General features: G+C 44.7%; 1 protein-coding gene across 1 annotated transcript in view; it reads left to right on the plus strand.

The window, feature by feature from the left end:
• LOC126462756 (EGFR adapter protein-like) overlaps window positions 1–27,658 on the plus strand; it is an 814,276-nt gene that overhangs the window by 757,572 nt on the left and 29,046 nt on the right. Inside the window, exon 5 of the mRNA XM_050096097.1 lies at window positions 20,694–20,888. Coding sequence (XP_049952054.1) covers window positions 20,694–20,888 — 195 coding nt within the window. The remainder of the gene's footprint in view (window positions 1–20,693; window positions 20,889–27,658) is intronic.

A 27,658-nucleotide genomic window follows, 5' to 3' on the forward strand; every position in this document is an offset into this window, starting at 1 on the left:
ACAGCAAATACTACTACTACTACTACTACTACTACTACTACTACAGTGCAGATGGAGTGCTGTTTTCACTGACGTGGTGTCGACGCAAAAGTTTTACGACTTCAAACTGTGTTAAGAATCGGATGTGTACAGTCGATCAGTCCAAGTCCAATAGCGTTGTTTCTGGTTGCGGTAATAGCAGACTTATTTTACGTTTTCGGATAAGCAGATGCAAACATTATGGAACCCGACAGACTTCATAGTGCCAAGTACGCTCGCTGCAGGCATGTCCGCTAATGTTCCAACAGTCAAGGAAAACAGGGCAAGTGGCAACACAAAATAAATTCACGTGGGTATCGCTCAGAATACTGCGTCACAAGTAAAATGGGAGGAGCAACTAAACGTATCATCCGTGGTTTGTTGATAAGGGTGATGACGTGTTCAGAAGCTAATGACGTCATTGTGAACAGCTGTTGACATAACAGGACTTTGTGCAATTTGAGCAGGTTTATAAAATTCTTACAAGAGTGTGTCTACGTGGATTTTAATCTTCGTCAGCAGACCAATTATTGATTAACAGTGCTCTCATTTTCACGTATAACATCCATCTCAGAAGTTTCCTGGTCAGGGACCGGTATCTTCCGGTTTTCCGCCATACTTGAAACTTCGTCTTATCCTCAAGAGAATAAGCTGTATTGTAACAACTGTAGCGAACACTGAAATACGTTTAGATATGTCATTGTCTAGTGTATAGCGAAAGGAAGTCACGGAGGTATGCACAGTGACTAACAATCAGCAATCTATTGTCTCAACGCACCTAAAACAGAGATGTACCGTCCCATCTTAACACTGTAAAAGGAAAGTTCGACTTACGTTCCGAAATCAGATGCATTTACCACGACACAGACTATCTTGATATGATGTTTGATGCAACACATTTCAAGGAGTACTTCTCTAAAACAGCTTGCAACTCCAGAAATTGAAATAACATTGTGCGCAAGTTGGTGACATCTCCTGTGGATCTCTTCCTTCTATGCGCTTTACTCTGTTGTACATTGAACTGTAGAGTACTGCTCTACTGTGTGGCTAAACAGTACGGTATGGGTAGGCAATGTGAATTACCCTGTTTCTCCAACTACACTCCTGGAAATTGAAATAAGAACACCGTGAATTCATTATCCCAGGAAGGGGAAACTTTATTGACACATTCCTGGGGTCAGATACATCACATGATCACACTGACAGAACCACAGGCACATAGACACAGGCAACAGAGCATGCACAATGTCGGCACTAGTACAGTGTATATCCACCTTTCGCAGCAATGCAGGCTGCTATTCTCCCATGGAGACGATCGTAGAGATGCTGGATGTAGTCCTGTGGAACGGCTTGCCATGCCATTTCCACCTGGCGCCTCAGTTGGACCAGCGTTCGTGCTGGACGTGCAGACCGCGTGAGACGACGCTTCATCCAGTCCCAAACATGCTCAATGGGGGACAGATCCGGAGATCTTGCTGGCCAGGGTAGTTGACTTACACCTTCTAGAGCACGTTGGGTGGCACGGGATACGTGCGGACGTGCATCGTCCTGTTGGAACAGCAAGTTCCCTTGCCGGTCTAGGAATGGTAGAACGATGGGTTCGATGTCGGTTTGGATGTACCGTGCACTATTCAGTGTCCCCTCGACGATCACCAGTGGTGTACGGCCAGTGTAGGAGATCGCTCCCCACACCATGATGCCGGGTGTTGGCCCTGTGTGCCTCGGTCGTATGCAGTCCTGATTGTGGCGCTCACCTGCACGGCGCCAAACACGCATACGACCATCATTGGCACCAAGGCAGAAGCGACTCTCATCGCTGAAGACGACACGTCTCCATTCGTCCCTCCATTCACGCCTGTCGCGACACCACTGCACGATGTTGGGGCGTGAGCGGAAGACGGCCTAACGGTGTGCGGGACTGTAGCCCAGCTTCATGGAGACGGTTGCGACTGGTCCTCGCCGATACCCCAGGAGCAACAGTGTCCCTAATTTGCTGGGAAGTGGCGGTGCGGTCCCCTATGGCACTGCGTAGGATCCTACGGTCTTGGCGTGCATCCGTGCGTCGCTGCGGTCCGGTCCCAGGTCGACGGGCACGTGCACCTTCCGCCGACCACTGGCGACAACATCGATGTACTGTGGAGACCTCACGCCCCACGTGTTGAGCAATTCGGCGGTACGTCCACCCGGCTCCCGCATGCCCACTATACGCCCTCGCTCAAAGTCCGTCAACTGCACATACGGTTCACGTCCACGCTGTCGCGGCATGCTACCAGTGTTAAAGACTGCGATGGAGCTCCGTATGCCACGGCAAACTGGCTGACACTGACGGCGGCGGTGCACAAATGCTGCGCAGCTAGCGCCATTCGACGGCCAACACCGCGGTTCCTGGTGTGTCCGCTGTGCCGTGCGTGTGATCATTGCTTGTACAGCCCTCTCGCAGTGTCCGGAGCAAGTATGGTGGGTCTGACACACCGGTGTCAATGTGTTCTTTTTTCCATTTCCAGGAGTGTATAAAAGCAACCCCCACGTAATTTCTACCTATTTTGAGACATGCAATCCCTCCTCAGCAACCCTGAGCAAATACGCTTGTGAAATGACATCCCAGTACACCTAGACGTCCAAGATCTCCATGATAATTGACTTAGGGCAACATATCAATCTGTTATTAAAGGAGAACAGGTACTGAGAAGAAATTTAAGAATACAGTTGGAAGATCTGTTGGTCCCTCACTCTCCCATATCTCCCGCACCGTTTCACTTTTCACTGAATTCTTCCGATTTTGTCTTAACGTCCAGAGTGCGATCTCAGCGCAATAGAGCAAAAATTGGAAACGGTAGATATCTGGATTTGCTGCATAAGTAGGGAATTTGACAGCACCGGAATGCTACACTACTAAACCTAAGCAGACAATGAATCATGTGTAGTTTGATTTAAGTACTGGCGAAATATCTGTACATACTCGTATTATAAATTAAAGCCCCCTCCGCGTTTTTCTGTTTCTGTTTTCAGGCTAAAGACTGATTCACGAGGAAGCTTTGTGTATCTACGTTATTGTTTGCAGTAATGGTGAGTGTTTCATATATGTATTGTTACCTTTTCGGTATTCAACTGGCATTTGGTGTGACATCTTATGGCAATGAAGGCAGCTACGAGCTAAAAAGGATGCGGTCTCTGGCGCGAAAAGCAGTAAACATCTGCCACAACTCCATGAGGACGCGAAACAGGGGCGAGTTGCTAGTTACGTGGAAATGTCCGCCCGGTTAGCCGATCGGTCTAACGCACTGCTTTCCGGGCGGGAAAGCGTGCCTGTCCCCGGCACAAACCCGCTAGGCCAGTCTGTGGGTGCTGTTTAAGGCGGTTTTCCATCTACCTCGGCCAGTGCGGGCAAGTTCCCCTTATTCCGCCTCAGTTACACTATGTCTGCGATTGCTGCACAAACACTTTCTCCACGTACGCGTACACCATCATTACTTTACCACGCAAACTTTGGGGTTACACTCGTCTGGTGTGAGATGTTCCGGGGGGGGGGGGGGGGGGGGGGGCGGTCCAGGGTACACTGGGGGTCGAACCGCACAATAACCCTGGGTTCGATGTGGGGCGACGGTGGGTTGAGTGGACTGCTGTAGCCTGTTGTGGGGTTGTGATCCACTGAGGGCTACGACGGGGGCGAAGCCTCTCCGTACTTTCTAGGACCCCAGTTCCATACAATACAATATAACCTTATAAGAGCGTACTAACCGAGGTAGCTTTCAAAAGCAGTCCCGCCTGTAGAGGATTCTTGTATTATCGACGCCTGTCGGCTACATAAATTGCAATTACAAATTAGTTTAGCACTAAAACCTTTTCAGTTCATCACTAAACTTTACATATCAGTGTCACATGAAATACGCTTAGAAACGCCTCACACTTTGTTCTTCTTGGGTAAGATATAGATACAAACGACCATGGCTACTCCGACTGAAGATTTTTTTTGAAAAAAGGAAAAAAAAAGTTTTTAACAGATCTTAAATCAAGAGTAGACGAAGAAAGACATCTGCGTCTCACATTACCAAAGGGCGAAATAAGTAAAAAGCAGCCATGATTAATTGGCAGTGAAACGAACAATTATGGAGAGATCGAGAGCATTTGTCGGGGGAGGGGGTGGAGGGGGGGCGGACGCACGAAGGATTGCTTTTTGAAAGGCGAAACACTGTGGATACAGTGTATGGTAGAGATGCAAAGACATCGTATTATTTTGAATTGCGGGCAACCGCACCCAAATGTCCACATTTTTGTAAGACAGAAAAAAATCACGACTGGTTTCACGCCAATTTAGACGCATCCTCAGGTAATCTAAACAGGGATTAAAAAGGAAGTATTTTACAATTTTTTTAGCTCTGATTTAGTAAATATTGTTATATGGAATATAATAGGCGTGTACATTAGATACTTACATAAATTGTCTTTACAACAATATTTTACGCCGTCCTGAAGTCTTTCACCGTCCTTCACGTCACTGATAAAACAGTCTGGAAGCGTTTGTCAATTTTATAAAAAAACGGTGTGACCATAAAACAAAATAAGACGAGTATTTGCAGCGTGGAGAATAAAATAAGCTCTGCAAAGCGTAAAAAAATATCTTTAAATACCAATAAAATGTACAATTTATAAAAGACAACATTTACACCAGTGACTATAACACTTCCTTTATTTCACGATTGCAGTTTCGGCCATAGGCCGTTATCAAGTGCTGATTTTTGTGGCTTTAAGTCATGTGAACGTAAAATGAGGTGACACATTTACATGTCGTCACTAGTAATCGGCTAACGTACATGAGTGTGTACAGACTTTGTTGTTTTATGACATATGGATATGTGCTCGCAATATGTAACAGCATCACGAATGTATTTAATAGTAATGACAACGACATAGAAAGTGTCAGCTCATTTTAAGTTGACATGGGTTAAAGCCAGAAAAACCTGCACTTGGTAATGGCCTAATTCCGAAATTGCAATCGTGAAATAAAGGAAGTGTTACAATCACTGGCGTAAATATGATGTCTTTTATAAAGTTCTACACGAATGTGAATCCCAGATTCAAAAAGTTAAAAAACGTACCAGATTATCAGTTGGAGACGATGCGGGCACGGCCATAAGGAACACTGAACTTGCCAAAGCCTTATGCAAGCATCTATGAGGAAAACTGTATTGACCGTGGTATCTGGAAACCGAGCGAGATTGCGCTAGAGAAAGTGGGGTAGTACACTGAATGACAAAGTGAAAGACGGGAAAATGCCGTACATAAATATAAATTATAATTTAAATCACAAATGATACAAAACGTACAAAATATATGGATAGAAAACTAATACGGTAAATCCCGTGCGATGCGGCTACTAATATTTGTAATGGAGATTGTTCCACGCAATTTGAAAATCAGTGGAGAGTTTATAAACAGTAAAAGTTTTTAATGCAGCAAAACTCGTTGTCGAAAAATAAGAACTCTGGTCCGCCTGGTTAGAAAGTCAAAATTTCCCAAATACATCTATGTCTGAGTTGTGTCTTGGTGTCTAAGGTGCTTTCAGGATTTTTTTTTAAAGATCGGAAAATTGTTGTTTGCTGTAAAATATGAAGGTTTTCACAGTTATTCAACAAGTATATGGTTTGCATATACTAGTGTATGTCCGTGAACTGATGTCCTCCGTCGCTTAAATACGCACTTAGTGCTGATCCTGATTTCACGCAAATAGTATGCGCTTTAAACCGACTTATGCCTGTTTGACGTATATATTTGCCGTCACATTGTTGACAAGAGATGCAGTAGTAACCTGATAACGTAAACCTACCACAAAGCATTCATCCCTTGCATCAAAATTTTTGGCCAATGTTCTGAGAATATCATAAGCCAGGGTTGTGTTTTTTTCGGAATCAGACATCCTATCAGAAATATCTCCGAAGAAAGGAAACCTATGGTATTTTTTAGTAGTGGAAGCTGTAGTGTCTGTTGTGATAGCAGAACCGATGATCTTTCGTTGGAGAAAAAAAGCAGTGAATAATATTAAATGTCTATTAATAATGCTTTATTTTCACGTCTTGTAGAACAAACGAGAGGCCAAAGGTATATATGATGTTATTTAACGAACTCCAGTGAGATATAAAATATAACTGTCTGTGGTACCCGGGTTCGCTCAAGAAGTTAGTAATAATTTTTCCATTCATGCAACGGAATCCTGGCGTTTGTCTACTGAATTTTTTTGCGTTTGAGAATTGGCAGATGTTATCAGATTTTCCGATTAGGACATCTTTGCGTTTGTTGTGTTCTTTCGTCGAGTCGAAGTGGAGGGCTTCACTTTTTAGGTGAACCGCGCGACCGCTATGGTCGCAGGTTCGAATCCTGCCTCGGGCATGGCTGTGTGTAATGTCCTTTAAGTAGTTCTAAGTTCTAGGGGACTGATGACCTCAGAAGTTAAGTCCCATAGTGCTCAGAGCCATTTTTTTGAGCTATTTACTTGTCCGCGCTACTCATAGGGTGATATTTTCATGGCTGGCATGATTCACAGTCTTTTATTATAAGATTGTGTCACAGTTCTTGTCCGCGCTACTCATAGGGTGATATCTTCATGGCTGGCATGATTCACAGTCTTTTATTATAAGATTGTGTCACAGTTCTTCATTCTTCAGTCCGTTTTTATTATTTGTTCTTCTGTTTCTTTGTCTCTCACTGTGCTCATTGTCGTTTTTGAGAACTTAAACGTGCTTCGCGCTCCTCATCTGTTTCGTTTATTCACTGTCCTTTTTGTTTTCGCCGTTTTGTTCCGGAACTGGTAAGACCACCTCCTCTTTAACGTTTGAGCATTGTCTAAAATATTAACCAAATTAAGTTTTTGTTAACAAATATAATAAGCGCACTTTACACACTTTTCACACTTTATTTTCGATTTATATTCAGTCACTGTATCACTTTGACTACTCACACTTCACTGTTTGTTTTTATTCACTCACTGCACTACTGTTCCGGTTCCTCTCTTCGTACTGACAGGAAACTGACGTTCGCGCCCACGACGGGTCTTGCTTTATATACTCCTACCAATGGGTAGCCCCACCAATGGCGAATTCCAGTCATACCAAAAAAGCCTTCGAATGGTCCACAATGTTCCAGAACATTCCACAACATTCTAGAGTATCCCGGAATGTTACACAATGATCTTGGATGTTCCGGGATGTTTTCGAACATTCTGGAATATTCCCGAATGTTGCAGATTATTCCCGAACATTCCAGAACATCGCGGGTCATTGTGGAACATTCCGAAGCATTCTGGAATGTTGTGCAGTGCTCTCGAATACTCTATAATGTTCTGGAATGCTCTCGAATGTTCTGGAATATTTAAGTAATTTATTGAGGGAAAAACTTCACAGCTCTTGTATCTTCAAAAGCACGCCCTGCAAGTAAAGACGGGATTCTTCTTCATGGCTGGAAAATAGACGGCTTTTGCACCATGTAATTCTCTTGATCGTACCGAGACTTGTTTCTGAGTTCTAGTGGCATGCACAGTGTATACTTACTTTTATAATATATATTGATCAAACGAAAGAATTGTTTGTTTGACCATGGAACAATGATCTATAAGAGTCTTGATATTCGTCTGGTATGTAGTTCATCGTTTTAGACAAGTGCTTAATTTTATTGTGACTGATAGGCAGTTTTTCATCTTTTAGTTGCCATTACACGTGAGACATTGATATGAAACCACACACAATTTCTGTTTGGCGTGCGCACAAATGTTACTATTTCTCACAGTAATATTTGTGTGCACGCCAAACGGACAGTGTGCTGTGTGCGGCTGGCTCATACCGCGTTTATTTCGCAAGCGTGGCCCTTCTTTATTTTGCTATGGTGAAATCAGCTGCTGTGCTCGAGGTCTACCTTGCACTTTACATGTTCGTATGGCGGACGGATTACGTATACCGCTAGTGTTATGTCCATGTTCCATTTTATATGGCTTTATGATGGGCGGGTTACATATCCAGATTCTTTTACGCAGTGTGATGATGCCTCAAAAGGATGAAACTCGTCATTGATATTAAATAATTTCCCATCCAAGTCTGTTTTTATTCTGAAATAATTCGAAATTTGTTACTGTAGCACCCTGACACAGTGGAATGGAATAATTTTTGCGACTTAGCTTCAGACTTCATCATAAGTCTAAAAACGAAAAAGATTCCATTTTCACTCCGTTCCATAGTGAACTGAATATTGTATTTTGGTTAATTACTCCATAAAATTGTCACATTCCTGAAAAGAGCCTCTGCATAATATAATAATGTCATCAGTGTACCTTTCCCGAATCACTACATTTTTTGTAAAATAATTTAAGGTTTTGGATCATATTACGTTCAACCATAGTAACGAATATGTTAATAAGGGAGCAGGATAATGGTGAACCCATTGCGAGACCCTGTTTCTGCGTGTATGTGGTATCTCTGAACTTGAAATAACAGACATTAACTTTTTTGCAAGATATAAACCAGTTAGTTCGTAAGACCAGTAACTTGCAATAAAGACAAGGTAACCTAAATAATAACATTGTTTCCACTGGTGACCATGGTTTTATATTTCTGTGCTTTTGTGTTTTAGCTGCCTCTTCTTTAGAGGCTCCAACGATCTCTTCAAAAGAAGTGATAGTAGGGGTGTCAGCTCATGTGAGTAACATTGATTACCTCACATGGTTATGGGAAAATAGAAAAAACGCCCTTTATAGTAGCTTTTGCAAAGGTGGTGCAACTTCAGAGAATTGCAGAACACGGTGTTGCGAGCGACGATCTAAGGCAATTACGATCTGCGATATTTCACGCTGTGAAGAACCGACGGGCCCCTTGGCGTTCGTGCAGCTCAGACATTCTGCAGTTGGTTGCATCGCCCGACCTTTGCTTCTCTATTTGATTTGATCGCTCGACTCCAGTGGTCTTGGAGCAGTTAATAGAGTTTCTTTAGGCTCAAGTTACTGGAGCACCACTTAAGTTCCAACTGAAGCGGAATTTATTCAATATGCAGCTGTGCCTCTACGTTTCAAGTTCCGTGCCAGACTTCACTAATTAAGTTCGCTAATTATGTTTCCTCCCTGCTTTCCGGTGCTGACTTTACGAGCACGAATTAACGCGACAGCCGCGAGTAAGAAGCAAACTCAGCGAACGGCTCCACTTGTTTGGTTACTGATTAGCCTATCAAAATTCGCAAAGGGTCGGTGTTTGCAGCAGTCGAACATGGTGTAACTTTTTGTAATCTCTTTTTCCTAGTTTGATCTCTCGTGTCTTGTGGAGCAAATACCATCAAAATGTATTTTCAGAGTACAGAGCATAGTGAGTGTGATGATTTCGCACAGCTTGATCTCATATGCAATGGACAAGTATAGCAATTTTGGGACTGAAATGTTTCGTTTATGAGCACAGGTGATCAATCGACTGGCTCTTGTCATGTGTAATTTGCGTTTGTGCGGCCCTCAAATTTCATCTCGTTCGTAATGTAGGTTTGCCCGAGCAAGCAATTTGGTCTGCCTGAAATAACAACACGTCCTGCATGTCCATATTCATTCCCAGAAAGTGTTAGGATTTCAGAGAACATTACCACGAAGCTCTGTTAATCCGAGTATTCGGGAACGCGTTCTGTTTCCCTCGAAAAGAACGTAATTTTATGTCGGCTTTTGCAGTGGACACACAGTGGCGGAATTCCGTACATCAAGTGCCCAGCAGGATAACGACCAGTTTAATAAATCAAGGAACGTAACACATTTATCAAATGTAATAAATTATTAATTTTTTAAACGCCAAGGGAAGCATGCGGGTTCAAAAATTACAAATATGACGTCAAAAGTAGTGTGGTTACAAAGCGATAGCGGGTGCGTGGGTTAATCAGCAACATGGATATGTTGCGTGTTCAAATGGTTCAAATGGCTCTGAGCACTATGGGACTCAACTGCTGATGTCATTAGTCCCCTAGAACTTAGAACTACTTAAACCTAACTAACCTAAGGACATCACAAACATCCATGCCCGAGGCAGGATTCGAACCTGCGACCGTAGCGGTCTTGCGGTTCCAGACTGCACCGACTTTAACCGCACGGCCACTTCGGCCGGCGATATGTTGCGTGTGAAACGTTTGCTAGGAGATCATTATATCGCGACGGTTTAAAACAAACGACCTTTGAATACGTACTGGAGCTCGAATATTGGCCGATTATGAGCTTTCGTGAGTATAATTTATCGTGTAATGAAACTGCTATCAGTATGGCTTGTAACGACGTATTTGAGGAAATATGGGTTGAAAAAAACAAGAACAGTTGCAAACAATGATATCTTCGTAGCCATGACGAGTAGTAGTGCTTCACACCTAGTGTTGGGTGTACACTGCATTAGTCCAGCAAATGTTCTTTGGCTGTCCTCAAAATTCCTCTGTGTCTAGTGCGTTCGGGACGGCTTGCATATTCTGAGGATATTACCAATGCCAAAACGGATACCTACAGCTGTAGTGGGATTGACAATAGAGACGCAGTTCTGTTGATTGTCAAGAAGTTGTTCACTTTCTTGCCACGACTCAGGCTGGAACCCATTGGTGCCGACGCATGTTTGGAATACTACAGAGGTGAAATCCGAGGCGCATCGATTTCGGTTAATTTCAATAGCTAGGCCATGGAACTCATAGATACCCAGAGCATTACGCTTTCTTCACTACGTTTCTATATCGGCATTGCCATTTGAAAATGCCCACCAGCATATTTCAAACACTGTTTCGTTTGTGCACAAGATACTTGTTCATTGACTAGTCCTTTCAAATTTGAAGGATTTCGCCAATCGCTGATTGCTTGTGATGACAGTGTAGCAGCGAATGTTGATGAAGTTGTACATGGCAAGAAGTCGAAGCCACAAGGACACACTGATTAGTTGCACCATTCGTTGCTACGTAAGCCAACACCATTAAACTAAATTATGGAAGAATACTGCAGATTCGTTGTGTAGACCGGCTAACCAACGAAATGGAGGAGGAAAGGTTGTTTTACTTTCATGAAAACCTATTGAAACACAATCCTCTGTTAATCACACTAATGCTACCTAAATGGTTCAAATGGCTCTGAGCACTATGGGACTTAACTTCTTAGGTCATCAGTCCCTTAGAACTTAGAACTACTTAAACCTAACTAACCTAAGGACATCACACACATCCATGCCCGAGGTAGGATTCGAACCTGCGACCGTAGCGGTCGCGCGGTCCCAGACTGTAGCGCCTAGAACCGCTCAGCCACACAGGCCGGCTAATGCTACCTACTTTATAATTAATTGACAATGAGAACACCGAAGTTAAGCGCTGTCGGTTTGAGCTAGCACTTGGATGGGTGACCATTCGGTCTGCCGAGCGCTGTTGGCAAGCGGGGTGCACTCAGCCCTTGTGAGGCAAACTGGGAGCTACTTGATCGAGAAGTAGCGGCTCCGATCTTGTAAACCGACATACGGGCGGGAGAGCGGTGTGCTGACCGCATGTCGCTCCATATCCGCATCCAGTGACACCTGTGGGCTGTGGATGACACGGCGGCCGGTCGGTACCGTAGGGCCTTCCAATGCCTGTTCGGACGGAGTTAAGTTTTAGACAATGAGAACATATAGTACGTATGAGATTTATACATAGTAAGTTGCTTTGAGATAGGTAACCTTCAGATCACTGTGATTACTTTCTAAATACTGTAACTAGTTTTCTACATCGGCTGGTAACTCGAGAAAAAACCCCAAGAACTGCAGTGACAGTGCTGCAGAAAATTTATAAAATCCAGAGCTATGAGGAATTTTCAGTTGCAAGGAGAATAGCGCCCAACAATTCTGACGGGTTTTATAGGGAACTCACGTCACCAGGAAGAAGAACACGAGGTCTGTCTAAAAAGTATCCGACATTTGATTTTCGAGGCGATAGCGCTGTGCCACTGTACACAGTAAAGGAAGAGACCTTTATGCGCATGCTTGAATTTTGTCTCCGCCTTTCAGGGCGTCAGTCGCTGCCTGTCGGTCGCTGAGTGAGGTATTACACAACGTGTTCGTCGAATTACCAATTCTCTCAAGATGGCTGAACGTGTTGAGCAAAGACTTTGTATCAAATTTTCTCAAAAGCTTGGTGATTCTCAAAGCGAAGCAATTCGTAAGATTCAGCAGGTGTTTGGAGAAGATGCGATGGGTGTAACGCAAATCAAGGAGTGATTCAACTGACTGAAAAATGGCCGCACATCAGCGGAGAGTGACCAATGTTCTGACAGGTCGGAAACTGCCCGGACTGCAGCTGATGTTGAGAGGGTGCAAAATTTGGTGATGGCGTATCGTCGTTTGACCGTGCGGGAGATTTCCCAAGAGGATGGAGTGAGTAAAGTTTCTGCACATGCAATTTTGGTTGATGATTTGAACATGCACCGAGTGGCTGCGAAATTCGCGCCCAAGTTGTTGTCTCCAGAACAAAAAGACGTTGCACAGGACCTTCTAGACACCTCCAACACTGATCCTAGGTTTCTGAACATCGTGATAACTGGAGATGAGTCATGGGTGTACGGGTACGACCCAGAAACAGAAAGATAGTCTTCGCTATGGAAATGCCGGCCGGTGTGGCCGAGCGGTTCTAGGCGCTACAGTCTGGAACAGCGCGACCGCTACGGTCGCAGGTTCGAATCCTGCCTCGGGCATGGATGAGTGTGATGTCGTTAGGTTAGTTAGGTTTAAGTAGTTCTAAGTTCTAGGGGACTGATGACCTAAGAAGTTAAGTCCCATAGTGCTCAGAGCCTTCCCTTCGTAATGGAAGCATCCCGAGTCTCCAAGGCCGAAGAAACTGCGGCAAGTGCGAAGCGAAATCAAGGTGATTCTAACTGTCTTCTTTGATGTCCGTGGAATTGTGCATCACGAATACGCACCGGAAGGACAAACAGTGACAAAGGAGTACTATCAAGGTGCTCTCCGGCGACTCAGTGACGCAGTTCGGCGCAAAAGACCAGACATTTGGACGGCGAAAAACTGGCAACTGCATCACGACAACGCCCTCGCACATTCATGCACTTGATCCAAAATTTCTTGGCCAGACATGGAATTACAGTCGTTCGACAACCTCCCTACTCTCCAGACATAGCTCCTTGCAACTTCTCGTTGTTTCCAAAATTGAAGATGCCACTGAAAGGATCCCGTTTTGAGAGTAGCGAAGAGATAATGCGGAACACGACGACGGAGATGAACACCATTCCAAAAGAAGACTTCCAGAGGTGTTTCCAGCAGTGGAAGAATCGGTGGGCACAAGGGGCCTACTTTGAAGGGGATTGGGGTCCCAACCCCGTCAGGCATTTGAAATATTTTTTTGACCAAAGGTAGGATATTTTTGGACAGGCCTCGTATGACATACCACTTTTCTGCTTCGGCTCGAATAGGCGATACAGTAGTTACAGCACTGGACTTGAGCTCATACCATCGTCTGGCTATGTTAATATGAGCGTTCACTGACTTCTCAAAATAAACGCAAGGATAGTTACTTAAAGAAGGATGCGGCTGATTTTATTCCTTGAAATAACTCCCGTATGTAAGCATGCTGCCATGTGCCTCACTCCAAAACTAATTCCTTCTGCAACCGAAACTTGTACTCCGTCTCTAACGAAATTGTTGTTAAACTCCAAACGCTATACTTTTCCCCTCCTGTAATGTCTCGGTTCAAACCTTTTCCCATGTTACTGTTTTCCATTATGTGAACGTTGTAAGGCGTTTCTCGGTGTATCGCCAAAACTGATGTCAACAGTCACCTATTGCACTGAAATGGTTTTATTTTAAAGCTGAATTTATACTATTTAAAAACAGCCGTAGTTTACAGAGTTTTATTTATTAACTTAAGAGCGACACGTTGCCCACGGACAGGGCATCATCAGGTTATCTGAATATATAAGGGAGTGACGATATTACAATAAATCCGCCGTGGTCCTATTCTCGACTTCTATAAAAACAAAATAAGCTTCAAAAACCGATCGGATAATTCAAGTCTTCTATAAGCGACTCAGCTATACACGATATGTCGTGTCATCCCTATAACACGAACTACTTCAGTTCAATGATACAACGTGTCACTAAAATTCCACATACCACTCAACCTATAAGAAAGGAACTGGAAAACTTGTAAAATGTCGCTTTCTATAATGGCTACAGCTCCTCCATAATTTACAAATCATACATGTCAAAAACATTGCCTCGTGATCGAGAAATCTCCTTCGATTCTGCTCCTCAAAATTACTGGTTTACTAAGCTTCTATTTTTAGGTAATGTGTCCTATGTCACAGCTAATCTCTTTCGTGGTGAAATACAAGAATGGTGTTTACTATCTCCAATAAAAACCAGTATCAATGCATTGACAATTAGGCTCACCAGAAAGGTAAACACGCTGTCTCTGGCGTATATGCGGTGAATGTCAAGCCGATTATATTGGCTAGACGGGAAGGGCTTTTAAAATTAGGTTTCAGGAGCGTTAACTCACTAAGAAGGGACAAGTTAAGAATAATTATCCAGCGGCCACCAGCCACTTACGATCGGAAACTGAAGGGTTTTTCACCACACACAAAAGGGTAAGAGGCTCAAACTGCTTCAAGAGATCGAAACTGTTAAAAATTCACACTCCATGAAGGATACATTACTCAATGATCAGTTATCAAGCAAGAATCAGGTTTTCTATGATTCCATGCTTCTCATTTTTTTAAACAATTTATTAGTTTGTAGCTTTTTATTACCAGGACCTCGGTCACTTATCACGTGTATGCAGTTGTATTTTGTCTTTTCTTCATTGTTGCCTTTTAGCCATCGATTCGTAGTCTAATCTATATTTAATTGCTCTACACATTCTATTTTATTATTCTCTAACACCGCATTTGAATATAAGGGTTTTCTATGTCTCTGTGCATAGTTTTCGGTCCGGCCTGTTCTGCATAGTGTATATTTCCATATGATCTATTACGTTTTATTTATTTCTTAATTTACCCATTACTATTTGTATTTTACGCCGTTATCACACTAAACCCGAGGCAGCGCCGCATGGTGACTGTCATTACTACTAGTCCAATATTTTGCATGAGCTCCTATCTTCCATAAGTATACTCTATGTGAACGCGGACGGGCCTCGGGGACCGTTGTAGTGTTCGGCTGTTTTCGGGTTGCACGCGAGGTTCTGTTCTGCTCTGCTATGCCTGTCGTTGCCTCCATGAGGTAAACGCATTTTCGGTTTGTCCTACGCTCTCTACTAATGACTGATTCAGGTGAGTTTATTTTAATTTTTAAAATTTTTCAATGTAGGTTGCCTTTTATATTTTATGGTGTGTCATTACGGTCTCGGAAACTGACATACGGCCGGGAGAGCGGTGTGCTGACCACATGCCCCTCCATATCTGCATCCAGTGACGTCTATGAGCTGAGGATGACACGGCGGTACCGTTGGGCCTTCATGATCTGTTCGGGAGGAGTTTTAGTTTTTTATGGGGTGTCATGCCTTTTGGCAGCGGTCGGCACTAGGGCATGCTTTTTGGCAGACGATTTCTTATCTTTTGCGCGAGTTATATTACGTTCCTCAATATAATTTTAGTTTATTAAAAATTCCATTACTATAATATTTTGAAAAATCATAATGAATTGGTATTTTGTTTTGGATATTAAATATTATTCAAAAATGGCTCTGAGCACTATGGGACTTAACATCTGAGGTCATCAGTCCCCTAGACTTAGAACTTCTTAAACCTAAGGACATCACACACATCCATGCGCGAGGCAGGATTCGAACCTGCGACCTTAGCAGCAGCGCGGTTCGGGAATGAAGCGCCTAGAACCGCTCGGCCACAGCGGCCGGCACTAGGGTAGTATCTGTGTGTTTTCTTTAGCCATAGCTGGTCTGGCGTAGTAGAGAGAGAGAGGAGAGCAAAGAAATGGGACCCCACATGTATGACAGCAATAATTCTAGATTTAATCTTCAGAAACGTACGACGAGGCACACCGTTTCAAAGTTTCTTGAAGGACGATTAGCTTACTCCCTATGAGGAAATTATTTATAAAATAATACGAAACCTTTGCAGGACAATTTTGTAGTCTTTAGCAGAATTGCTCATCATTAAAGTAGAACACTACATGTGTGAATGTTCCCCTTGTAAACCCTGTCCTACAGGTAGCCCCACAACCAGAAATCACAAGGAGTGAGATCAGTTGATCGTGCCAGCCAAGTATTTGGAAACGATCGGCTGATAATTCGATCGCGTTTCGGAGAAGCAGGTGAACTTCACAAGCGATATGCGGTGGTGCCCTATCAGAGAAAAATGAGCTTTGTCGGTCCATAGGATGGTCCAGGGCGTGACCCCGTCAACTTTAATCCTTGCGAGAAAGTGGAGTGCGAAGTCAACATATCGTTGTGCATCCTGTGGTGCAAACTGCTGTACGATATGGATCTTGTACCGAAACCATTCGAGAACGGTTGGATGCACCTTCCGTACAGTAGATCACGCACGGGATGTCCAACTGTCGTGACAGTACGCGCGCTGCCTGACGATAGGGAATTGCGCGCAGCGTTGTCTGCCATAGAAACAGCGATATTATCAACCACCTGTGGTGCAACCGGTCGTCGGCCTCTTCCCGGAGAGACGCTCAATTCTCCAGTTGATTCGAACTTCTTCATCATGCTCCACACAGCATGTGGAGAAAGTGAACCCTTCCGTAATCCTTCCAGCAGGCGGTATTCTCGATGTGCAGCTGCAGCGTTCTGTTGTTTTGATAATAGAGTTTCTTCAGTAATGCCCTGTTTGTCCAAGCCCATGTTGACACGTCAACAAGTGCACTGCGTGTGGTCAGGTGTGTGAGACTACGGATCACGATGACTCCTGTTGGCTATAGTTGGATCTGGACGTGGCGCTGTGACACATGGAAATCAGGCATGCCATACACTGGGTTATTAATGATACTAAGTTTGGTACTCTTACGGTAATTAGTTTCCGTGTTATAACGTGTTAAATAGGGAAGTTTAATTATAACTCCCCGGTATACACTCCTGGAAATGGAAAAAAGAACACATTGACACCGGTGTGTCAGACCCACCATACTTGCTCCGGACACTGCGAGAGGGCTGTACAAGCAATGATCACACGCACGGCACAGCGGACACACCAGGAACCACGGTGTTGGCCGTCGAATGGCGCTAGCTGCGCAGCATTTGTGCACCGCCGCCGTCAGTGTCAGCCAGTTTGCCGTGGCATACGGAGCTCCATCGCAGTCTTTAACACTGGTAGCATGCCGCGACAGCGTGGACGTGAACCGTATGTGCAGTTGACGGACTTTGAGCGAGGGCGTATAGTGGGCATGCGGGAGGCCGGGTGGACGTACCGCCGAATTGCTCAACACGTGGGGCGTGAGGTCTCCACAGTACATCGATGTTGTCGCCAGTGGTCGGCGGAAGGTGCACGTGCCCGTCGACCTTGGACCGGACAGCAGCGACGCACGGATGCACGCCAAGACCGTAGGATCCTACGCAGTGCCGTAGGGGACCGCACCGCTACTTCCCAGCAAATTAGGGACACTGTTGCTCCTGGGGTATCGGCGAGGACCATTCGCAACCGTCTCCATGAAGCTGGGCTACGGTCCCGCACACCGTTAGGCCGTCTTCCGCTCACGCCCCAACATCGTGCAGCCCGCCTCCAGTGGTGTCGCGACAGGCGTGAATGGAGGGACGAATGGAGACGTGTCGTCTTCAGCGATGAGAGTCGCTTCTGCCTTGGTGCCAATGATGGTCGTATGCGTGTTTGGCGCCGTGCAGGTGAGCGCCACAATCAGGACTGCATACGACCGAGGCACACAGGGCCAACACCCGGCATCATGGTGTGGGGAGCGATCTCCTACACTGGCCGTACACCACTGGTGATCGTCGAGGGGACACTGAATAGTGCACGGTACATCCAAACCGTCATCGAACCCATCGTTCTACCATTCCTAGGCCGGCAAGGGAACTTGCTGTTCCAACAGGACAATGCACGTCCGCATGTATCCCGTGCCACCCAACGTGCTCTAGAAGGTGTAAGTCAACTACCCTGGCCAGCAAGATCTCCGGATCTGTCCCCCATTGAGCATGTTTGGGACTGGATGAAGCGTCGTCTCACGCGGTCTGCACGTCCAGCACGAACGCTGGTCCAACTGAGGCGCCAGGTGGAAATGGCATGGCAAGCCGTTCCACAGGACTACATCCAGCATCTCTACGATCGTCTCCATGGGAGAATAGCAGCCTGCATTGCTGCGAAAGGTGGATATACACTGTACTAGTGCCGACATTGTGCATGCTCTGTTGCCTGTGTCTATGTGCCTGTGGTTCTGTCAGTGTGATCATGTGATGTATCTGACCCCAGGAATGTGTCAATAAAGTTTCCCCTTCCTGGGACAATGAATTCACGGTGTTCTTATTTCAATTTCCAGGAGTGTATTTGATTGTCACATGTGTAGGCGACTTGCAGAAGAAAAATTCATGTGATAAATCAGCGCTGGTAGCACTGTTACTTGTACCACTGGCACAAAGCGACAAGTTTTTTGTAGACACATGGCTGCAGCAGAATGATGGAACTAACCTTGCAGTTCCCCGATTGCGGTCTGGGTTGCGATGTGTTCGGTCTCTTACCGAACTGATCGTCACTCTAGCCTCGTGTGCGATGACCGGTACCGAATAATGAGTGGTACGGTATTTTTTGAATACGATTTTAAACAATGGCACACCTAACATAAAGAATTATCCCAACGATAATGGCGATTCCATGCAGCAATGCCCATGTTGAAAGAATCTTCAGTCACATGAATCTTTTAAGATGTAATTCTAGAAACAAATTGACTGTTGGTGTTGTAAAACCAGAATTATGCATTCGTTGTAATTCGAAGTTTACAACGTGCATCGACTTTAGCAAATAATTTAAGGTAATAAAAATTTGTCGAAAGACATAACTAGCAATATAAATGTAATTTTTAACATTTGCTAAGTGTTTTATTGTGTCCACCCGCAGGCCTCAGACCAGGAAATCCTGTCCTGAGGCAATGTTTGGTAATTTCGTCAATTTTAACTTTGCTTGATGACTGGGGTCTTTTTAGACCCCAGGGCTCTTTTAACTATGATGGTACCGTTTTAACGTAGACGTAACCTTCTCATTCTCCAGAGGAATTTTGATGGTCCATTTATTATAACAGGACAAAATATTTATGGTTATGTCACGGTACGTTGTACAATAATTTGAAGTTTTATGAATCGGCTCAGAAAAAACGTCACGTATACAAATGTGTTTTTCACTGTTTTCTTTCAACCTTAATACATAAATAAAAGTTTGGCAACAATGTACCTTCTGAACTAACAGTATTGTAACGAATTCCTAGAAAATACATACACGTGCATTATTGGAAGAAATTCACAGGAATTGCGCTTTGTTGAAGTACGACCGTGGTATTATATTTTATTTACAATGAGTAATTCCACAGGCTTTGAAAGGGGCTACAGGCTGGAACAGGCTTTAGCAGATGCAGATTAGAGTCATAGTGATAATGTATCAGTTGTTGGAAATGCAGATAAGAGAGGTGATAGAGTTGTGTATACGATGAGAATGATGTGAATAAATGTGAAGATGATAATGATATTCAGGCAACTAGTGCGCCTGATTTTGTATCTAGTTGTGAACGGATAAAATATGACAGTACCATCTGGAAACAGGCTTCAGGAATACGTGACTTCCGTATTTTTCTAGCCATAAAGAGGTTTCCAAGATTTCGTGGTATCCTGAGATGGCTCTGGTTTGGTAAAAAAGAAATGGTGTTACTGGATGAAAAGCTGAATATATACAGCATGTGTTCTGTGTTTGAAATGTGCATTGATGCATGCATTTCCTCTTATTCGTTTGGGCCTTATCTTACAGTTGATGAGCACCTGTGTGGTTACAGGGGACGGTGTCCATCCAAGGTGTGCATTCGTTCAAAACCTGGAAAGTACAGGATGACAATGTGGCCTCCTGTAGATTGTGAGACAAAATTATCGCGTAAATACGCAACTGTATACAGGGAAATCTGCTGAAGAAAGGGAAACGAGTGGTGCGTGATTTAGTTCATCACCTCAGGGAAAGTGTGGGAACATTACCACAAAGATTTTTTTTACTAGTTTGCAACTTCATTATAGCATGAAAGAATGGTTTTGTAATTTCAACAGTAGGGATGGGTCTCACGGTAAGCCATTATTATTTATGTGGTAGTATTTTACACTATATCGCAATATAGTTGCTAGAATCACTTGGTGGCTAACAAAAGACCGCATACATGTAATATAACAATTTTTTCATGATGTGGGGCCACAGTCATGATATATTTCTTTAAAGTTAGTCCCGACATTAGACTTTTTTATTTGCAGTGTTACATTTACACGATCATGATTTCGGCTTTAAATTCCCATTATCAAGTGTTTTAATGTTTTACAATGCCTAAGATGGCATACTGTCGTATTTAAAATACACTGTTAGACACATTGTCTGAGGGTCAATATTTCTGGTAAAAGCCTGCTGTGTTTTTCCAAAGCTGATACCGTGTGAAGGTTAATCTTGCAAGCCTGTTTGTGGTATGGTGATGTCGCGCAAGTGGAGTGGAGATAAACTCTGTGTTGTGACGACTGTGTAGGTCGTCACAGAGCTCGGAAGAGGAGCCGCGCCGGTGCGTCTCCGTGGGCTCCGAGCTGCCGCTGCTGGAAGGCGTCGCGCCCGCCCCCGCCTCCACGCCGCCCCCGCCGCCACCCGAGCGCAGCGACAGCCTCGGCACGCGATCCGAGGCCCACCACCTCCGAGCAGCGCCCTGGTTTCAGGCTGGCATCCCTAGGTAAGCAGCATTCTAATTCTCTAATCCGTTTTTAGGCTGACTTCCGTGTGTAAGCCACATGTTCGTATGTTGGCACGTATGGTGCACGAATCGTGTGGCACGCCGTGATTTTGGGCTGGCATCCCTGGGCAAGCAACCTCCCACATTTTTCTATTCTGGCAACCGCAAGACCCTGATTTTAGGCTGCCATCCGTATGCAAGCTGTTTTCAAAACAGCTGGTTGGGCTTCTTTTCAGTCAAATATTGCACCACGCGGAGTCTCTCCTTATTGTGTTTTAGCACGCTCACCAGTCAACCACTTGGGCTCCCGACCCTAAGATAGCTACTTTCTTCCGTTTCATACTTTGCAAATATGCTGAGATACACCACGCCGCTGCCTAGTCCCAGGCAGCCGTTTCTAGATTACTAGCCTCTCTCCTCTTTACACTCAGGTGACAAAAGTCGCGGGATACCTCCTAATCTTGTGTCGGGCCTCCTTTTCCCCGAAGTAGTGCAGAAACTCGACGTGGCATTGACTCAACAAGTTACTGGAAGAGACTGAAATTTTCACTCTGCAGCGGAGTGTGCGCTGATATGAAACTTCCTGGCAGATTCAAACTGTGTGTCGGAACGAGGCTCGAGCTCGGGACCTTTGCCTTTCGCGGGAAAGTTCTCTACCATCTGAGCCACCCAAGCACGACTCACGCCCCGTACTCAGAGCTCAGAAGGTAGAGCACTTGACCGCGAACGCCAAAGATGCCGAGTTCTAGTCTTGGTCCGACACACAGTTTTAATCTTCCAGGAAGTTTCATATCATCGCACAATCCGCTGTAGAGTGAAAATTTCATTCTGGAAACATCCTTCAGGCTGTAGCAAGCTGTGTCTCCGCAATATCCTTTCTTCCAGGAATGCTTGTTCTGCAGCATCGCAGGGGAGCTTGTGCGAAGTTTGGAAAGTAGGAGACGAGGTACTGGCGGAAGTAAAGCTGTGGGGACTGGGCGTGAGTTGTGCTTGGGTAGCTCAGATGGTAGAGCACTTGCCCGTGGAAGGCAAAGTTCCTGAGTTCGAGTCTCGGTCCGACACACAGTTTTAATCTGCAGGAAGTTTCAAGTTGTTGGAAGTCACCTGCAGAAATATTGAGCCATGGCCATCCACAACTGCGAAAGGGTTGACGGGGCAGGGTTTTCTCCACGAACTGACCTCTCCATTATGTGCCATAAATGTTCAGTGGGATTAATGTCGTACAATCTAGGTGACCATATGAATCGCTCTATTTGTCCAGAATATTCTTCAAACGAAACGCGAACAGTGTTGACCTGGTACATGCCGCATTGTCATTCATAAAAGTTCCATCGTTGTTTGGGAACAAGAGATGGATGAGCGGTTGCAGATGGTCCCCAAGTGACCGAACGTAACAATTTCCAGTCACAAAGGGGTTCAGTTGGACCAGAGGATTCAGTCCATTCCATGTAAACACAGCCCCCAGCTTGTTGACAGCTTGGGTCCATGGCTTCGTGGGGTCTGAGCCATACTCGAACACCGGTATTAGCTCTCACTAACAGAAATCAGAGCTCATCTGACGATGGTCCAACCGATATGGCAGGAGAGGCGCTGTAGCCCATTAACGCCAAATTTGGCCGCACTGTTCGTCGTTCGTCTCACATTGATTTCTGGGGTTATTTCAGACAGCGTTCCTTGCATATCTGTACTGGCAACTCTAAGCAAACGCCGCTACCCTCGATCGTTAAGTGAAGGCCATCGGCCACTGCATGGTCCGTGGTGAGAGGTAATGTCTGACTTTTGGTATTCTCTGCACTTTCTTGACACTGTGGATCTTGGAATATTGAATGCCCCAACAATTTCCGAAATGAAATGTGCCGTGCGTCTAACTGCTACTAGCATTCCGCGTTCAGTCTGTTAATTTCCGTCGTGCGACCATAGTCACGTTGGAAACCTCTCCAGGTGAATCACTTGCGTAAAAATGACAGCGTTACCAATACACTACGCTTTTATATCTTGTGTACGCAATGCTACCATCTGTATATGTGCGTATCGCTACCCCATGACCTTTGTCATCTTAGTGTATTTCCGCAAGCGCGAGGTCTTACTGTTAGGCTGCCATCTGTATCCAAGCTATTTTCATGAGAGCTTGTCGGGCTACTGCAGAACGGCGTTATTTTTCGGCCAAAAATCGCAGTAAGCTGAGTCCCACTTTATTGTCCTTAGCACGCTGCGCGAAGTCGACAACTTGGGTGCAGGCTAGCGACCATGACATAGCCATTTTCTTCGTTTTTATACAGGATGTTTATAAATGAATGGTGCAGTTTAAGTTTGGTCACACGATACATATCTACAGGGTACTTATATTCTTCCCATACTCGGTTTAGCATGTCCTCCGTGGTGAATTGCAGTAAACCTTCTCGAGGGGCACGGGCATTGGCTTTATACGTCCTCCGTCTTTCACAAACCCACACAGAAAGGAATCGCAGTGTGTTAACTCCAGCGAACGGGGTGGCCAGGGGAGAAGGTTGTTGTCTGCTGTAGCAGGAAGTCCAATCCAACCTTGACGAAGAATACGATTACGAAGCTCTCGTACATCCATGTGAAAATGTTGCAGCTGCAAAATGTAATTGTCATTACTGGTGTTCAGCCGAGGTAACAACAAGGTTTCCAACATGTCTGCAAATGAGTTACCCGTCACTGTTTGTTGTTTGAGCAAAAATTGACAGTGCACTTTCTCCCACGACAACACAGAGAAAACGTTCACGTCTGGAGAGCCACTCTGTTGTTCAACAAAGGTTCAAATGGCTCCGAGCACTATGGGACTTAACTGCTGAGATCATCAGTCCCCTAGAACTTAGAACTACTTAAACCGAACTAACCTAAGAACATCACACACATCCATGTCCGATGCAGGATTCGAACCTGCGACCGTAGCGGTTGCACGTTTCAAGACTGAAGTGCCTAGAACCGCTCGGTCACAGCGGCCGGCTGTTTTCAACAAGCGTATATTGTTTCTCGCTTCCTCAGATACGGACTTAGTGCGTGCTCACGTTGTCAGCACATGGAAAATGGCTGCATCGCACAAGATTGTTCTTACTAAAAACCAACGTACTCCGTTTTTAACTGCAGCGATTCACAAGAGACACCCCTTTTCACTTTGTCTTCTGGTGTAAGGGTCTATAATAATCCTACTTTTTACGGTTAAAAACGCAGCGGCTTACCCAACTCTTCCCACACTATAATCTCTGGCATAAAATATGCCTTTCTTGCTTCACTAAGTGACTTGCGAGGACTTCGGTGAAACACCTCGCGCATTCTTTCGACGTTTGCATAAAGCACGTGAAGCCGACCACAGCTCTTTCCCTGACAAATGCACCCGGTTTCCATGAACTGTCGGTATCACCTACCTGTATTATTCTATTGTGGTGGATCTTCCCTAAACCGTGCTCAGAACTCATACTGCACTGTAATCACAGACCTGCACACCTCAAAACGGAGCACACAGAAAGCATTCTCCTATTGCAAACAGGCGCTACTCCTGTGTAGTAAGCGTGACAAGCGAACAGCCGGTAGAGCATAAAATATTAGGACAATTGTCGCTGCTTTAGCTGTACGGCTCGCCTATACAAGTAATAAACTTATTTATTATTATTTATTATTAAAACCGCACCAGTGATTCATAAACACCGTCTGCTTTCAGAATGAAATTTTCACTCTGCATCGGAGTGTACGCTGATATGAAACTTCCAGGCAGGTTAAAACTTTGTGCCGGAGGTTCGACCTCGGGATCTTTGTCTTTCGCGGGCGAGGGAACTACCTCCGCGCGGTGCCCTAGTCCCAGTCAGGCGTTTGTTCTTAGATTAAGAACATGTTGCCCCTTTGTATTTTGACACTTTTACCATTTACTTTTTAAATTACTCCTTATGATTACGTTGAATTAATCCTCCGCTTCAACTGTTTTTAATCGTGGTACGGTGGTGTCTCGTGATAGTTATTCATGTTACTTATTTTTCGTTAGTACTTTTACCTTTTATTTAATCCAAGTGGTCATCGTCCGCTTCACCTTCAATTTCTTTACCTCTTCTTCTAAACATTATGCTAAGCAACAGTGCAGCAGCGTGAGACTCGTTGTCCAGTTACTCTTCGTATTCATCCATCTGATCCTTTCTGAGTACTTGAAGATAACACTTTCCTATACATAAAACACGAGCTTTTTAAAAGAAAATGACTTTTTGCAGGATAACAGAATCTTATAAAGTACAGCTATTGCGCAAATCATAATTTTTCAAAAATATTTAAAAGCTGTAAAGCATCGTCTCCTTACAAAAACGATACTTATCACCTGTTTCATAAACATTATTTACTCCAGATCAAAAATGTTATTATACCTATGTTTACCACTACTTTCTAATACCCCTGGCAGCATAACCTCAACACTTGCTGACTTATTTGATGTGATACTATTCATTGCCATCTCATACTCTTATCTCATTACCAGATCCGTGAGATAAGCCTTCTTGTCAGCGATCTATGCTGCTGTGAGTCCTGTGTTTACAGGGAGACCGTACTAGAGGCAATGACCCGCGAACCATAGCACGCATTATTAGTGTGTGAAGGCACACTACATATGTCATTTTTATGTTGTTACTAGTCGTCTCCATTGTGATCTTGTTTACAGGATAAACAAGGTGAGCTTTCCAGTGTGACTCTTCGCAGGGAGATCGTGCTGGAGGTTTTGGTCTTTGGGATGGGGATTTGCGTTCATAGACCCCGAGAACTCCAGCGAAGGCTGTAGGTGGTGCCTACAATGTTTTCCGGTGCGAAATTCGTTGCAGGGACATTGTGCTAAAGGTGACAGTCTGCGTACCAAAGCACACATGCATGGTATGTAAGATAACCAGCAAGCACGGCTACGACACACTTTCGCTACGTTTCGCAGACGTTACCAATGTGATCTTGTTTGCTGAGAGATCGTGTTGGAGGTGTTGGCCGCGAACCAAGGGCCCTGTCGTACAACGACAGAATTGCAAATGAGCCCAGCTGCTGCACTCTTTTGTGGTCTGTCCTTAAAGCTGCTGCTGGAAGTGCTTGACCGTAAACTGTAGCGAACATTTGTGGTGAAGTAGAGCTCCAGTATGCCCAGCGGCAACAATTAGTTTTTGCATGTTATGGAATTATCCAAAGTTACCATATTTACAACAGTTGCTATTCGGTGTATCCTGTGTCAGCGAGTCTACAAGTATGTCCTCGTCTGTAGGCAGTTCGAGCTGGAAGTGGCTCATGAGTTGATCGAGATGTTTCTGGAGCGTGTCAGATTTCCATTTTGAGATAGTGTCATATGCCTTGCTGTATCCTGTAGCGTCGACTTTTATCAGTGTGGTGCTCTAGAGATGATGAGCTGCAAACTCGAGCTCTCTTTTATGGTTCACAAAAGCACCAGTTAGCACGTACTGTTACTTGTTATCCCAGGAGATTATCAGCGTGCTCTTCTTTGCAGGGACAAAGTGTTGGAGGTTGAGGCCCGCGCATCCTTGTGCTCATACTTGTAACGAGAGGTCTCCAGTGAGCACTACTACCGCACACTCTGGTTATGTGTCTGAGGAGAGTTTGCCGGAGTGGCCCTTTCTGGGCCGGCCGGGGTGGCAGAGCGGTTGTAGGTGCTACAGTCTGGAACCGCGCTACCGCTACGGTCGCAGGTTCGAATCCTGCCTCGGGCATGGGTGTGTGTGATGTCCTTAGGTTTGTTAGGTTTAAGTAGTTCTAAGTTCTAGGGAACTGATGACCTCAGTAGTTAAGTCCCATAGTGCTCAGAACCATTTTAACCATTTTTGAACCCTTTCTGGAGGGAGATCTAATGTTTTGAATTTTCCGGCACGGGTATTACGCAATATGTATGTTGGAGGAAGTAATGTTGTCCAACTCTTCTCGGAAAATGCTCTCTAGAAATTTCAGGAGTAAATCTCTGCGTGACCCACAATGCCACTCCTGCAACATCTGCCACAGAAATTTGTTGAGCGGTTCGGCAACGTTCTCGCGCCGGCTAAACGATCCCGTGACGAAGCGTGCCGCTCTCCGTTATATTGTCCCGATCTTTTCTATAAGTCTTGTCTGGTGATGATTCGATGTTGATGAAGAGTACTCAAGCGCCTTACCCGCCACTTCCTTCGTGGACGACTTACATTTAGTCAAGATCTTCCTCCGAATGACAGTCTGCCAGTTGCTTTTCCTGCTAGTTGCTTTATGTGGTCATCCCACTTACGGCCGCTTTGAAATAGTTTACTCCTCGAGATGTTACGGTAGATACTGTTTGCTACAGATTGTTATCAGTAACGTAGTTGTGAAGTAGTGGCTTTCTCTTCCTACGTACGCTCAATATATTATGTTGATTTATGTTCAGTGTCGACTACCGGAGCCTGCACCATTATTCAATCCTCTGCAGGTCATTCTACAAATCTGTACTGTCTTCCGGCGTTGCTATTTTCCTTTAGACACCTGCATCATATGCGAACAGTCTTGAAGTGCTACCGACGCTTTCTACTATATCATTTATACAAATTGTATACAATAACGTTCCTATCACACTGCCTTTGGGTACTCCGGAAATAACTATACATTTGTCGATTTTATTCCGTTAAGGGCGACGTGTTCCGTCCGCAAGGAAATTTTTAACCCAATCGCAAATCTGTTCCGATACTCGAAAAGCTCGTGTTTTCTCACTAACTGGCGGTGCTGGACGGAATCGAATATCTTCCTGAATTCAAGGAACACGGCTTCAGCGTGAGCGCCGT

Source organism: Schistocerca serialis, chromosome 1 (assembly GCF_023864345.2).
Source record: "Schistocerca serialis cubense isolate TAMUIC-IGC-003099 chromosome 1, iqSchSeri2.2, whole genome shotgun sequence".
NCBI classification, from domain to species: domain Eukaryota; kingdom Metazoa; phylum Arthropoda; class Insecta; order Orthoptera; family Acrididae; genus Schistocerca; species Schistocerca serialis.